This window comes from Prionailurus viverrinus, chromosome D4 (genome assembly GCF_022837055.1).
Source record: "Prionailurus viverrinus isolate Anna chromosome D4, UM_Priviv_1.0, whole genome shotgun sequence".
NCBI classification, from domain to species: Eukaryota; Metazoa; Chordata; class Mammalia; order Carnivora; family Felidae; genus Prionailurus; species Prionailurus viverrinus.
Genome location: NC_062573.1, coordinates 69,204,838 through 69,218,962, shown reverse-complemented (window position 1 = coordinate 69,218,962; position 14,125 = coordinate 69,204,838). Strand labels below are relative to the sequence as shown.

General features: G+C 35.9%; 1 protein-coding gene across 6 annotated transcripts in view; it reads left to right on the top strand.

Moving 5' to 3' along the window:
* VPS13A (vacuolar protein sorting 13 homolog A) overlaps positions 1 to 14,125 on the top strand; it is a 266,768-nt gene that overhangs the window by 67,947 nt on the left and 184,696 nt on the right. For all 6 annotated transcript variants that reach the window (XR_007146267.1, XM_047829766.1, XM_047829772.1 and 3 more), the window contains 2 exons: positions 856 to 973; positions 13,236 to 13,374. Coding sequence is in view for 5 of the 6 variants with exons in the window: in XM_047829766.1 (XP_047685722.1) it covers positions 856 to 973; positions 13,236 to 13,374 (257 nt within the window). In the remaining variant the exon portion in view is untranslated. The remainder of the gene's footprint in view (positions 1 to 855; positions 974 to 13,235; positions 13,375 to 14,125) is intronic.

Here is a 14,125-nt window from a genome sequence, read left to right as displayed (position 1 = left end):
AATGAGGATGCATTGTCACGTACATTTCATGTTAGGAGATGTGGATGTAAATTTCAGATTTTATCACACACTAGCCTTTGACCATAAGTAAGTTAATAAATTCCTGTGAATCTGTTTTTTAAAGTGGGATGATTAAATATCATTGTGAGAATTAAGTGAAAATTAAAACATTGCCTAGAATAGCTCTTAACAAATCTTGAATAACTGGTAGCTTTTATTGACAGAAAAGAGCTGTGCTTTTCTCTGCCTTTTTCATTATTGCCTTAGAGCCATGTTGTTTTTTGGGTAAAGTAGTCTGGTTGGTGTAGCAACTGTAAATGGATGCACAGATTTGATTAAACTATATTGTTGGGTTTTTTTGTATTTCGTTTTTAATTTTAGAGCACGCAAGCTGGGAAGAGGGGCAGAAGGAAGGAGGGAGGGAGGGGGAGGAGAGAGAGAGAAAGGGGTGGGGAGGGAAGGGAATATGAATCGCAAGCAGACTCCAAGCACGGAACCTGATGCAGGGCTCGATCCTATGACCCTAGGATCATGACCTGACCAAAAATCAAGAGTCACAGAGTCAACCAATTGAGCCATCTAGGTGCCCCTAACTATATTGTTGGTTTTTAGTAAGTATTTTCTTCATATTGAAACAGAGTCTTTGAAGTAGTAGAAGGAAAATGATGAAAGGGAAAAGAATTTACCTGTTGATTATATGTACTGGGGAAGGTGGCTTTAAGATTGTCTGGATATAGGAAGAATTTCCCATATCATGCAGTGTATGACTACAAAGTATTCATAGTAATTTTAGGTTTAATGTGTTTTTCAAATTATACATGTGCTAAATAAACATGTACTGTTTTCCACAATTAGGTGATAATTGGAAAGAAGCTCGAAAACTTAATGTATCTACACAACATATTTTGATACCTATGCACTTCAATGTGGAACTTGCTAAGGCCATGGTTTTTATGGATATAAGGATGCCCAAGTATGTATTGTCTGTTTTATGTGATTGTAGATTTTCTTAGAAATTCCTTAGCTGAGGAGATACCATATTTCATTGTTGTTGGTTTTTTTTGGTGGTAAAATGTACATTAACATAAATTTTACCTTTTCTAAGTGTATAATTCAGTGGCATTAAGTACATTCACATTGTTGGGTGACCACCATCACCATCCATCTCCAGAACTTTGTCATTTTCCCACACTGCAATTCAGTACTTGTCAAACAATAATGCCCCATTCCGCCATACCCCAGCCTATGGCAATCACCATTATATGTTACGTCTTGATAAATTGGTTACTCTGGGTAACTTATATAAATGGAATCATGCAGTATTTGCCCTTTTGTGTCTGAGTTATTGCACATAGCATAGCGTCTTCAAGGTTGATCCATGTTGTAGCATATGTCAGAATTTCATTTAAGGCTGAAAAATACTCTGTTGTGCATGTATACATATCACATTTATTGGTTCGTCTGGACATTTGGGTCATTGTAATGAAGTTGGGCTCTGGTAACAATACTGTTACATTCACAATGCTGTGAAGATTGATAGAGAACTATTTAAGTCCTTGCTCTAATTTTTTTTGTGTATATATCCACAAGTAGAATTGCTGGATCATATGATAATTCTGTTTTTAATTTTTTGAGGAACTGGCCTATGTTTTCCATAGCAGCTATACCATTTTATCTTTCCACCAGCAGTACACAAGGATTCCAATTTCCCCACCTCTTCAGCACTTTTCTTATTTTAAAAATTGTCCCCTGTAGTAGGTATGAAGTAGTATCAAATTATAGTTTTGAGTTGCATTTCTCTATTCATTACTGATTAGGTAATTATCAGGTATTTCTTGGCAGTTTATACATTTCATTGGAGAAATGTTTATTCAAGTCTTTTGCCCATCTATAATTGGGATTTGTTTTGTTTTGTTTTTTTAAATGCATTCTGTATACTAACTCCTTACTGGAGAGATGATTTGCAAATATTTTGTTTTGTGGATTGGCTTGCCTTACGTATCACTCTTTTAAGAGTGTCCTTTGCTCAGAAGTTGTAAATATAAAGTCCAATTTTTTTCTAAATTTAAATCCAAGTTAACATATAGTGTAATAATGATTTCAGGAATAGAATTCAGTGATTTATCACGTACATATAACACCCAATGCTAATCCTAACAAGTGTCCTCCTTAATGCCCCTCACCCTTTTATCACTACCCCTCCCCACACTCAACACCCTACCAGCAACTTTCAGTTTATTTTTTGTATTTAAAGTCTTATGATTTATCTCCCTTGCTGTTTTTATATTATTTTTGCATCCCTTCCCCTGTGTTCATCTGTTTTGTATCTTAAATTCCACATATGACTGAAATCATTTATTTGTCTTTCTCTTGACTGACTTATTTTGCTTAGCATAATACACTCTAGTTCCATCCATGTTGTTGCAAATGGTAAGATTTCATTCTTTTTGATTGCCAAGTAATACTCCATTGTGTATGTATACCACATCTTTATCCATTCATCAGTCAATGGACATTTGGGCTCTTTCCATACTTTGGCTGTGGTCGAAAGCACTGCTATAAACGTTGGGGTGCATGTGCCCCTTTGAATCAGTACTCCTGTATCCTTTGGGTAAATACCTACTAGGGCAGTTGCTGGGTCGTAGGGTAATTCTGTTTTTTTCAAAATTTTGTGAGAAACCTCCATACCATTTTCCAGAGTGGCTGTGCCAGTTTGCATTCCCACCAGCAATGCAAAGAGGTTCCTCTTTCTCCGCATCCTCTCCAGCATCTATTGTTTCCTGAGTTGTTAATTTCACCCATGCTGACAGGTGTGAGGTGGGATCTCATTGTGGTTTTGATTTGTATTTCCCTGGTGATGAGTGATGTTGAGCATTTTTTCATGTGTTGGTTAGCCATCTGGATGTCTTCTTTGGAAAAGTGTCTATTGATGTCTTTTACCCATTTCTTCACTGGATTGTTTTTTGGGTGTCGAGTTTGTAAGTTCTTAATAGGTCTTAGATACTAATCCCTTATCTGATGTGTCATTTGCAAATGTCTTCTCCCATTCTGTTCATTGCCTTTTAGTTTTGCTGATGGTTTCCTTCATCCTGCAGAAACTTTTTATCTTGATGAGGTCCCAATAGTTCATTTTTGCTTTTGTTTCCCTTGCCTCTGGAGACATGGCAAGTAAGAAATTGCTGTGGCTGAGGTAAAAAGGTTGTTGCCTGTTTTCTCCTCTAGGATTTTGAGGGCTTCCTATCTTACATTTAGGTCTTTCATGCATTTTGAGTTTATTTTTGTGTATGGTGTAAGAAAGTGGTCCAGGTTCATTCTTCTCTATGTCACTGTTTGCTTTTCCCAACACCATTTGCTGATGAGACTATCTTTTTTCTATTGGATATTCTTTCCTGCTTTGTCAAAGATTAGTTGGCCATATGTCTTTGGGTGCATTGCTGGGTTCTCTCTTCTTTTCCAATGATCTGTGTGTCTGTTCTTGTCTCAGTATCGTACTGTCTCGATGACTACTGCTTTGTAATATAGCTTGAAGTCCGGAATTAATGATGCCTCCAGCTTTGGTTTTCTTTTTCAGGACTTCTTTGGTTATTCAGGGTCTTTTCTGGTTCCATATAAGTCTTAGGGTTTTTTTTTTTTTTTAAGTTCTGTGAAGAATGCTGGTGTTACCTTGATAGGGATTGCATTGAATATGTAGATTGCTTCGGGTAGTACTGACTCGATAAGGTCCCATTTATCTGTTGCCTGTGCTTTTGGTGTTATGTCCAAGAAATCAGTGTGAAATTCAACATCGTGAAACTTCTGTGTATTTTCTATAAATATTTTATACTTGAAGCTTTCATATGTAGGTCTTTGATGCACTTGGAGTTTTTTGGCGAAAAACATTTGAGGGGTGCCTGAGTGGCTCAGTCAGTTAGGCCTCTGACTTTGGCTCAGGTCATGATCTTAACAGTTTGTGAGTTCGAGCTCCACAACAGGCTCTTTGCTGACAGCTCAGAGCCTGGAGCCTGCTTCGGATTCTGTGTCTCCCTGTCTCTTTGTGCCTTCCCTGCTCGCGCATGCTCACACATGCTCTCTCTCTCTCAAAACTAAATACACGTTAAAAAAATTAAAAAAGAAAAATAACCATTTGATGATATATATGAGGATTTATTTCTGGGCTTTCCATTCTGTTTCCTTTGTATTTCTGTCTTTATGCCAGAGCCACACTGTTGTGATTACTGTTAGCTTTGTGGTAAGTTTTGAAATCAGGAGTATGAATCATCCAGCTTTGTTCATTTTCTAGATTATTTTGGCTATTTGGGCTCCTTTGAGATTCCATATGAATTATAGGGTGGATTTTCTGTTGTTATAAAAGATGTCATTTTGATTTTGATATGGATTGCATTGAATGTGTAACTGCTTTGAGTAATGACATCTTAAGATATTAAATCTTCCAGTCCATGAACATGAGATGTCTTTCCATTTCTTTGTGTCTTCTATAATTTCTTTAAGCAGCATTTTGGTAGTTGTCAGTGTTTGTCTTTTTCTTCCTTGGTTGTTTATTCTTTTTTGATGGTGTTCTAAATGGAATTTTCTTAATATCTTTTTTGGATTATATTTATTGTTACTCTATAGCAATTGATTTTTCTGAGTTGATTTTAATATTCTGCAACTTTGCTGAATTCGTTTATTTCTAACTTTGTGTGTGCATGCATGTAACTATTAGGATTTTCTACATGTTCGTTTTTATAATTTTTTTTTAATGTTTATTTTTGACAGAGACAGAGCACGAGTGGGGGAGGGGCAGAGAGAGAGGGAGACACAGAATCCAAAGCAGGCTCTGAGCTGTCAGCACAGAGCCTGACACGGGGCTTGAACTCACAGACTGCAAGATCATGACCTGAGCCGAAGTTGGACGCTCAACTGACTGAGCCACCCAGACGCCCCTACGTGTTCATTTTTGAGCAAAGGCAGTTTTACTCTTTGTTTTCAATTTGGGTGCTTTTTATTTCTTTGTCTTGACTAATTACTATGGCTAGAATTTCCAGTACTGTGTTGAGAAGAAGTGATTTAAGTGGACATCCTTTATCCTGAGCAAAGAGGAAAAGCTTTTGCTCTTTTACCACTGAGTGTGTTACCTATGAGTTTTTTCATATACGACCTTGATTATATTGAAGTAGTTTTTTCTCTTTTTCTTCTATTCCTTATTTGTTTGATGTTTGTATCATGGAAGTGTGTGGAATTTTTTCAAATACTTTTTTTATTTTTTCCTTTATTTTATTAATGTGGTGTATTACAATGATATATTTTCGTATGTTGAACCATCCACGCATCCTAGAAATAAAACCTGAGTCATGCTGTATAATCCTCTTAATGTACTGTTGAGTTTTGTTTGCTAGAATTTTGTTGAGGATTTTTGCATCAGTGGTCATAAGGGATATTGGTCTATAGTTTTACTGTGTCTTTGTCTGGATTTGGTATCAGAAAAAGGCTGGCCTAAAAATGAGCTTGGAAGTGTTCCTTTCTCTTTAATTTTTGGAAGAGTTTGAGAAAAATTTGTATTAATTCTTTTAAGTGTTAGCTAGAATTCACTAGTGAAATCTTCTGATCGTGGACATTTCATTATTGGGAGAGTTTTGATTACTGATTGATTCAATCTCCATACTAGTTATAGATCTCTTAAGGTTTTGTATTTCTTCACAATTTAGGGTTTTGGGGTTTCTGATTTCTTATATTTATTATTTACATGGGATATTTTTTTCTGTTCTTTTCACTTTTAAACTAGTGGTGCTCTTGGATCTAAACTGAGTCTCTGGCAGACAGTTGGATCCCATTTTTTAAATCCATTCTTTAAATTTAGATCTTGGATTGAGAAGCTTAAACCATGTACATTTAAAGTAAATATTGATGGGGAAGGACTTTGTCATTTTGAGATTTGCTTCCCATATATTCTACAACTTTTTTGTTGCTTATTTCCTTTCTTACTGACTTCATTTTCATTTAGTTCACTTTTTTGTTGTGACATGGTTTGAGTCCCTTCTGTTTTCCATGTGTGCATATTGTATAGATATTTTATTATTTGTTATTATGGAGATTACATAAAGCATCACAAGGTTATAACAATCCATTTAAAATTGATACCAACTTAACTTCGATTGTATACAAAAACTCTACTTGCTCACTGCTCTACTCCTCCCATTTTATGTTACTGATGTCGCATATTACGTCTTTATATATTGTGTACTTATTAATGTAGATTTATAATTATTTTTATGCATTTGTCTTAAATCCCATAGAAAATAAAGAGTGGAGTTGTAATCAGATTATAAGTGATACTTGATTTTACATTTATCATATAAATACCTTGATCTTTAATGAGATCTTTATATTTTACTGTTAGCTGAAACTTTGGGCCCAGGATCCTAAGTAGAGAAGTCTGTTGAACTCAACTGGACTGGTTAGCTGATTTAGTCCTCAATAGTTTTAGACTGTAACCAGTCCTTTCACCTGTCTTTTCGCCAGTACTTTTTCCTCTTCCTTGCAAACCTCAGGCGGATAATCTATTTTATAATGTAACTAAAGACACATCTAACGCCTACCAAACAGTCCCAGGGGAATTGTTACAAGGGAGGCAACAAGAGAATGCGCTTACAGTAGTGCCCAGGATTTGTGTCTGAAAGGAAGTATAGGGGGAAAGAGGTAAGTAGTGATAGCCTGGCTTTTTCCTACTGCTGTGGACGTGACTGCTATTACTTACCTGCTCCTGTCGTGTGAAAGAGAGACCCATACTCTTCTTTGTTGCTTTTTAAAATATAATGACTCTGTCTACTAGCAAACATTGTGTAGCGTACTGAATCTTGTTCTCTTTGACTTCTGCTAGGAAATCAAACTACAGTCTGAGAGTCTTAAGGCAGAGGGATGTCAATAATTGGCTTAAGAAAGAAGGAACAAAAGCCATTCTATACATTGTGGATTTTTCTAATCCAACACTAGGTGTAGTCTGATATTAGATACGAGGCTTAGGTTCTCTAGTTCTTCCCCAGATGTCCCACAGCCTATTTATTGTTTAATATTTCTTGTAAAGTTTGTCAGTATGTGGTAAAAAACAAAGATGTATGTGATTTTCTGTTGTAAACATGAGTTTGAATTGATTCCTTTTTAGCTTAGTTGAAATATTTTTTTTTAAAGTATGGTTGAATCTAGAAATTTAGGGAGTACCAGGAAAAAGAAGTTGATATTATGCTGAGGAACTTGCGTTGGGTTGCTCTATCAGTATATGATCAGGAAGAATTAATGTCCTGTAATGCAGGGAATATGTAGAGCATAGAAACAATCGAAATAACCAATTAAAACCTATATCTGGGGCACCTGAGTAGCTCAGTCGGTTAAGTTTTAGACTCAGTTTTGGCTCAGGTCACAATCTCAGGGTTCATGAGATCGAGCCCCATGTTGGGCTCCATGCTCAGTGCTGGATCCTGCTTGGGATTCTCTCTCCCCCTCTCTCTCTCTGCCCCTCCTCCCACTCATGCGGGCACATGCCTTGTCTCTCCTAAAAATAAATAAACTTAAAGAAAAAAAGATAGATAAAGGAAATGCAAGATCATGAGAGATAAGTCGCATGTAACAGTTGCAAATTGTTTCTGTAAATGCACAGATAGTAGATATTTTAGGCTTGAATTCCATATTGTTAGTCATAACTCTTCACCTCTGCTGTTTTAGGGTGAACATCGCCGTAAACCATACGTAATGAATGGGCACGGGTGTGTTCCAGTCAGTAATACTTAATTTATCAAAATAAGCAGCAGGCTGAGTTAACCCCTGGCCATCTTTTACCAGTTTCCAGTCCAGTGCATTGTAGTCAAACATGACCAGTACAAGGGAAAAGATACTGGGAAGGTCATTTGAACGAGTATTCTAATGATACTAAAATTGCTATAGGTTAGGATCAGAGAAGGACAGCTACAATAATAAGAGGCAGAAACTAAATGATTTAGAAAGAACAAATCTGAGAAGCATTTGATTTTAATTTAGTAAGCTGGAGCAGTCTGAAGTGAATATGATAAAACCCTGGAACTGTAAAAGTATTAGGCAGCATCCTTTGAAATTTGATCTTAAAACATTTAAGGCAAGTAAAAAGGAAGTCCTCTACTATTTAGTACATAGTATTTTGGTGCCCCCATTTTCAGCTTGTACACCTGGTATATATAAAGAAATTGAAAAGTTGAGTTATAATAATGAGACAGATTTATAATGGTTACCTAAGTTAAACTAGGATATATGGAACTAATTACAAATATTTCAGCTATTAAAGTAAAAGAAAGCTTCTAATTTTCTCAGGAAATGCAGATATGTTTTTAAACTGATAACCTTAGCAGCCATGCATATGAATTGAAAAAGTTAAGTTTTAGAAAAGATAGAGGGATAAAAATGGTGAATAAAAACTTAGTCTCGTTTTGATAAGTCTCATTTTATTTTTTTAAAATTTTTTAAATGTTTATTTTTGAGAGAGAGACCGAGCATGAGCGGGGGAGGGGCAGAGAGAGAGGGAGACACAGAATCCAAAGCAGGCTCCAGGCTCCGAGGTGTCAGCACAGAGTCCGACGCGGGGCTCGAGCTCATGAACTGTGAGATCATGACCTGGGCCGAAGTCGGACACTCAGCTGACTGAGCCACCCAGGCGCCCCTGATACGTCTCATTTTAAACTATTATTATTTTAGAGACTTTATTTAGAACGGTTTTAGAGTCACGGAAAAAATTGTTGCCGTTGACACACAAGGTTACATTAGTTTCAGGTGTACAGCATAGCGATTTGACAACTCTAAACGTGCTATGCTCACCAGAAGTATAGCTACTTTCTGTCACCGTACAAGAGTATTACAATACCATTTGACTATATTCCTTTTGCTATACCTTTTATCCCCATGACTTAGTCATTCCAGAACCGGAAGCCTATACATCCCGCTCCCCTTCACCCATCTTGCCCATCCCTAACCCTCTCCCCCTGGCAACCATCACTTTATTCTCTGTATTTGTGTGTCTGTTTTTTTGTTTTTTAGATTCTGCGTGTAACTGAAATTGTATGGTATTTATCTTTGACTTATTTCACTTAGTGTTATGCCCTTAGTCCTCCCATGTTGCAAATGGCAAGATCTCATTCTTTTTTGTATGGTGGAGTAATATTCCATTGTATATATATCTTCTTTATCCATTTATCTATTGATGGACCTTTCGGATGCTTCTATCAGCTATTATAAATAATACCACAGTAAACATAAAGGTGGATGTATTTTTTTCAAATTAGTGTTTTCATTCTCTTTGGGTAAATAACCACCCATAGAACAACTGTGTTTCTGTTTTTAATTTTTTGGGGAAACTTCATACTGTTTTCCATAATGGCTGTCTAAATTTACATTCCTGCCAACGTTGCATGAAAATTTCTTTTTCTCCAGATCCTCAGCAACACTTGTTATTTGTCTTTTTTATGCTAGTTGTTCTGGCAGGTGTAAGGTGATACTGTGGTTTTGATTTGCATTTTCCTCATGATTAGTGATGAACATATTTTTATATGTCTGTTGGCCATCTGTATGTCTTCACTGGAAAAATATTCGGGGCCTGTGCCCATTTTTTAAATCAGATTTTTTGGGTTTTTTGGCTTTAAGTTGTAGAAATTCTTTATATCTTTTGGGTATTAACCTTTTATTGGATATATTATTTGTAAATATCTTCTCCCGTTCAGTAGGTTGTCTTTCCATTTTGTTGATGGTTTCCTTTGCTGTGCAGAAGCTTTTTATTTTGATGTAGTCCAGTAGTTGAGTTATGCTTTTATTTCACTTGCTTGAGGAGAAATGTCTAGAAAAATGTTGCTAAGGCTGATGTCCAAGAGATTATGGTCTATTTTGTCTTTTAGGATTTTAAGGTTTTAGGTTTCAAGGAGTTGAAACTTAACATCTCCACAAAAACCTGCACACAGATGTTTGTAGCAACTTTATTCATAATTTTACATAAAGTTTATACACTTAAATTTTATATTTCAATTTTATAGCCCAAACTTATAAGCAACCAAGATGTCACTTAGTAGGTTAGAGATAAACTGTGCCATATGAAACACTGAAATATTGTTCAGTGCTAAAAGGAAATAAGCTATCAAGTTGTGAAAAGACATGGAGGAACCTTAAATGCGTATTACAAAGTGAAAGATGCCAATCTGAAAGGGCTACATAATGTGTAGTTTTAACTAGATGGCATTGTGGAAAAGGCAAAAATAGGGACACGGTGAAAAGAAAAGCGCTTGCTGGGACTTGAAGCTGACAGGGGAGGGATGAATAGTCGAAGGACAAAGGATTTTAGGGCAGTGAAAATACTCTAGATGATACACTCTAAATGATATGATTGATACATGTCATTATGTATTTGACCAAACCCACAGAATGTACAGCACCAAGAGTGAAGAGTAATGTAAACTGTGGACTTTGGTGACTCTGATTTGTCAGTGTAGTTTCATTAGTTTCAACAAACATACACCATTCTGGTTGGGAATGTTGTTAATGAAGGAGGCAAGGCATGGGTACATGTAAGAGGTATATAAAACATCTCGGTATCTCCTATCAGTTTTTCTGTGACCCTTATTTGCAAATCACATGATACTACACACAAAACCCTAAAGATTCCACCAAAAAAATTACTAGAGTAAATGAATTCAGTAAATTTGTAGGTATAAAATGAATACATAGGAATCTGTCGCCTTTTGACATGCTAATAATAAAGTGCAGAAAGAAAAATTAAAACAATCTCATTCACAGTTGCACCAAAAAGAATAAAATACCTAAGAATAAACATAACCAAAGAAGTGAAAGACCTGTACTCTGAGAACTATAATCATTGATGAAAGAAAATGAGGATACCAAGATGTAGAAAGAATTCCATGCTCATGGATTGGAAGAATTGCTATCATTAAATGTCTATACAACAAAACAAATTACAGATTTAGAGCAATCCCTAACAAAATATCAATGGCATTTTTCACTGAACTAGAAAAAATAATCATAAAATTTGTAAGGAACCACAAAAGACCCTGAATAGCCAAAGCAGTCTGAAAAAGAAGAATAAAGCTGGAGGTATCATAGTCTCAGCTTTCAAGATATACTTCAAAGCTATAATCAAAACACTATGGTACTGGCACAGAAATAGACACATAGATCAAGGGAACAGAATAGAGTGCCCAGGAATAAACCCATACTTAAATGGTCAATTACTCCATAACAAAGGAAGCAAGAATATAAAATGAGGAAAGGACAGTCACTTCAAAAAATATGCTGAGGAAACTGAACACCTACGTGCAAAAGAATGAAATTGAACCACTTTCTTATACCATACCCAACAATAAGCTCCAAGTGAGTTAGACTCAATTATGAGACCTAAAACTGTAAAAATCCTAAAAGAAAAAGACAGTAATCTCTTGGACATCAGCCTTAGCACATTTTTCTAGTTATCTCTGTTATATTTTTTTGAAGAGTATATCTTTGCTTCATTATATTGCCTTTACTTCTTTGTCAAAGATCGGTGGACTTTATTTATAGAAGTCTACTTCTAGGCTCTGTATTCTCTTCCAGTGATCTGTTTGTCTTTTCTTTTGCCAATATCAGTGTCTTACTGTACCTTTATAGTAAATCTTGAAGTCTGGGAGTGTCAGTCCCCCATCCTTGTTCTTCTCCTTCAGTATTATGTTTACTATTCTGGATCCTTTACCTCTCCTTAGAGTCATTTTGTCAATATTTATTAAATGGTTGGCTGGGATATTGATGTTAATTGCATTGAATCCATAGATCAGTTTGGGAAGAACTAACATCTTGACAATACTGAGTTAAAAAAAATTCTTTAATGTTTGTTTTTGAGAGAGAGAGAGATAGAGCATGAGGGGGGGGGAGGGAGAGGGAGAGGGAGAGGGAGAGGGAGAGAGAGAGAGAGAGAGAGAGAGAGAGAGAGAGAGAGAATGACAGACAGAATCCAAAACGGGCTCCAGGCTCTGAGCTGTTAGCATAGAGCCTTATGTGTGGGGCCCAAACCCATGATGGGTGAGATCATGACTTGAGCTGAAGTCGGATGCTTGACTGACTGAACCACTCAGGTGCCCTGAGTTTTAATATCCATAAGTAAACTGGAATATCTTTTTATTTCTTCATTTCTTTCTGATTTCACTCATCAAAGTTTTACAATTTCCCCAATATAGATCTTGTATATATTTTGTTAGATTTATACCCAAGTATTACTTTTTTGGGTGCTAATATAAGCGATCCTGTTTTTAATTTTTAAATTCCACTTGTCCATTGTTGGTATGTAGGAAAGCAATTGATTGCTGCATACCAACCTTGTATTTTGCAACCATGTTATAAGGGCTTATTAGTTCTGTAGGAGTCTTTTTAGATTTTCTGTATAGATGATCATGTCATCTGTGAACACAATCTGTATACTTTTTATTTTGTTGTCTTACTGCATGGCAAAGACTTCTAGTACAGTATTGAAAGGAGTGATCAGAGAGACATCTTTGCTTTGTACCTAATCTTAGTGGGGAAAACTTGGAGTTTCTTACCATTAAATATGATGATAGCTGTAGATTTTTTTGAAGATCTTTTTTATCAAGTTGAGGAAGCTCTCCTTTCATCTAGTTCACTGGAAGTTTTTTATTATGGATAGGTGTTGGATTTTGTCATATGCATCTACTTACTATGATCATGTAACTTTTCTTCAGTCACGTCTGACTTTTAAACATGATTTTAGATACATAATCTCTTTTAGTAGTTACTTGAACTTGGTAAGCATTAGTTTCCTGATAGGAACTTTGTGCATATGGGAACTTACAAGTAGCAGAGAGCAAAAATAGGTTGTCTACCATATAGGTGGTGAGTATGTATGATAATGTATTTCAGTGCTTTCCTTAGTGTCTGTAATGTAATAAATAATTAATAATTAGTAATTGTGAACTGACCTTGGTAAATAGTAGAGGGATAATAAACATAATAACATTAGAAAATAAGCGGCTGCAAAATATTGAAGTTAGTTTACCTAGTGAGACTGGTCAGTGAGGCAAAACAAATTTGGGTGGAGGTTAGGGAATAATATGTCATATGGACTGTGGGTAATTTTTAGAGCTTAAAATTGCATTTTATTACTTTTGCATATTTCAAGGGGAACATTTGTCTTTTTAGTGCACTTAAGTCAGAATGAAGTTTGCCTTATAATGATTACTGTTTTTTTGAAACAGATTCAAGATATTTGGAAAGTTACCACTGATTTCTTTACGAATCTCAGATAAAAAACTGCAAGGGATTTTGGAATTGATCGAAAGCATTCCGAAACCCACACCTGCAACTGAAACATATGCCCCTGTCAAACCATTTCAGGTAATGTTTTTGCAAAATTGATAAAAGTACAAATTAAAATAACTCAACAAAAAGTATTTGTAAGAGTCCCAGAATTTTTTGGGTAAAACAATTTAATTCATTTTGAATAGCCTTTAAGAATTATATCTTAAGGGGCGCCTGGGTGGCTCATTCGGTTAAGCGTCCGACTTCGGCGCAGGTCATGATCTCACAGTTTATGAGTTGGAGCCCTGCGTCGGGCTCTGTGCTGACAGCTCAGAGCCTGGAGCCTGCTTCACATTCTGTGTCTCCCTCTCTGTCTGCCCCTTCCCTGCTCATGCTGTGTCTCTCTCTGTCTCAAAAATAAACAAACATTAAAAAAAAGTTAAAAAAAAAATTATATCTTAAAAGAGAAAATGATGAAAGAGTAAAAGGCGCATGTAGTAAAGAGAGTTACATGGTAAGTCTGCCTCTCTTCCCTTTTTCAGCTTGCAGTCCCTCTCCTCGGTGGTAACGTTGTTAACCGCTATGTCTGTATTTGTCCAGAAGTGTTTATGGCATGTACTGTGGCATGCTTATGTATAAATATCTGTGTATATATATACACACACACTCTCTCAGGTTCTTAAAATTTACCTAAATTGCATTATTATGCTTAGCATTCTGAATTTGTATTCTTTTCACCATTATATATTATGTACCCTCGAGATATTTTCATGTTAGCACATACAGATCTACCTTTTTCTTTTTTATAGCCATATAGTATTGAATTGTGTGAACGTACCATTCTTTG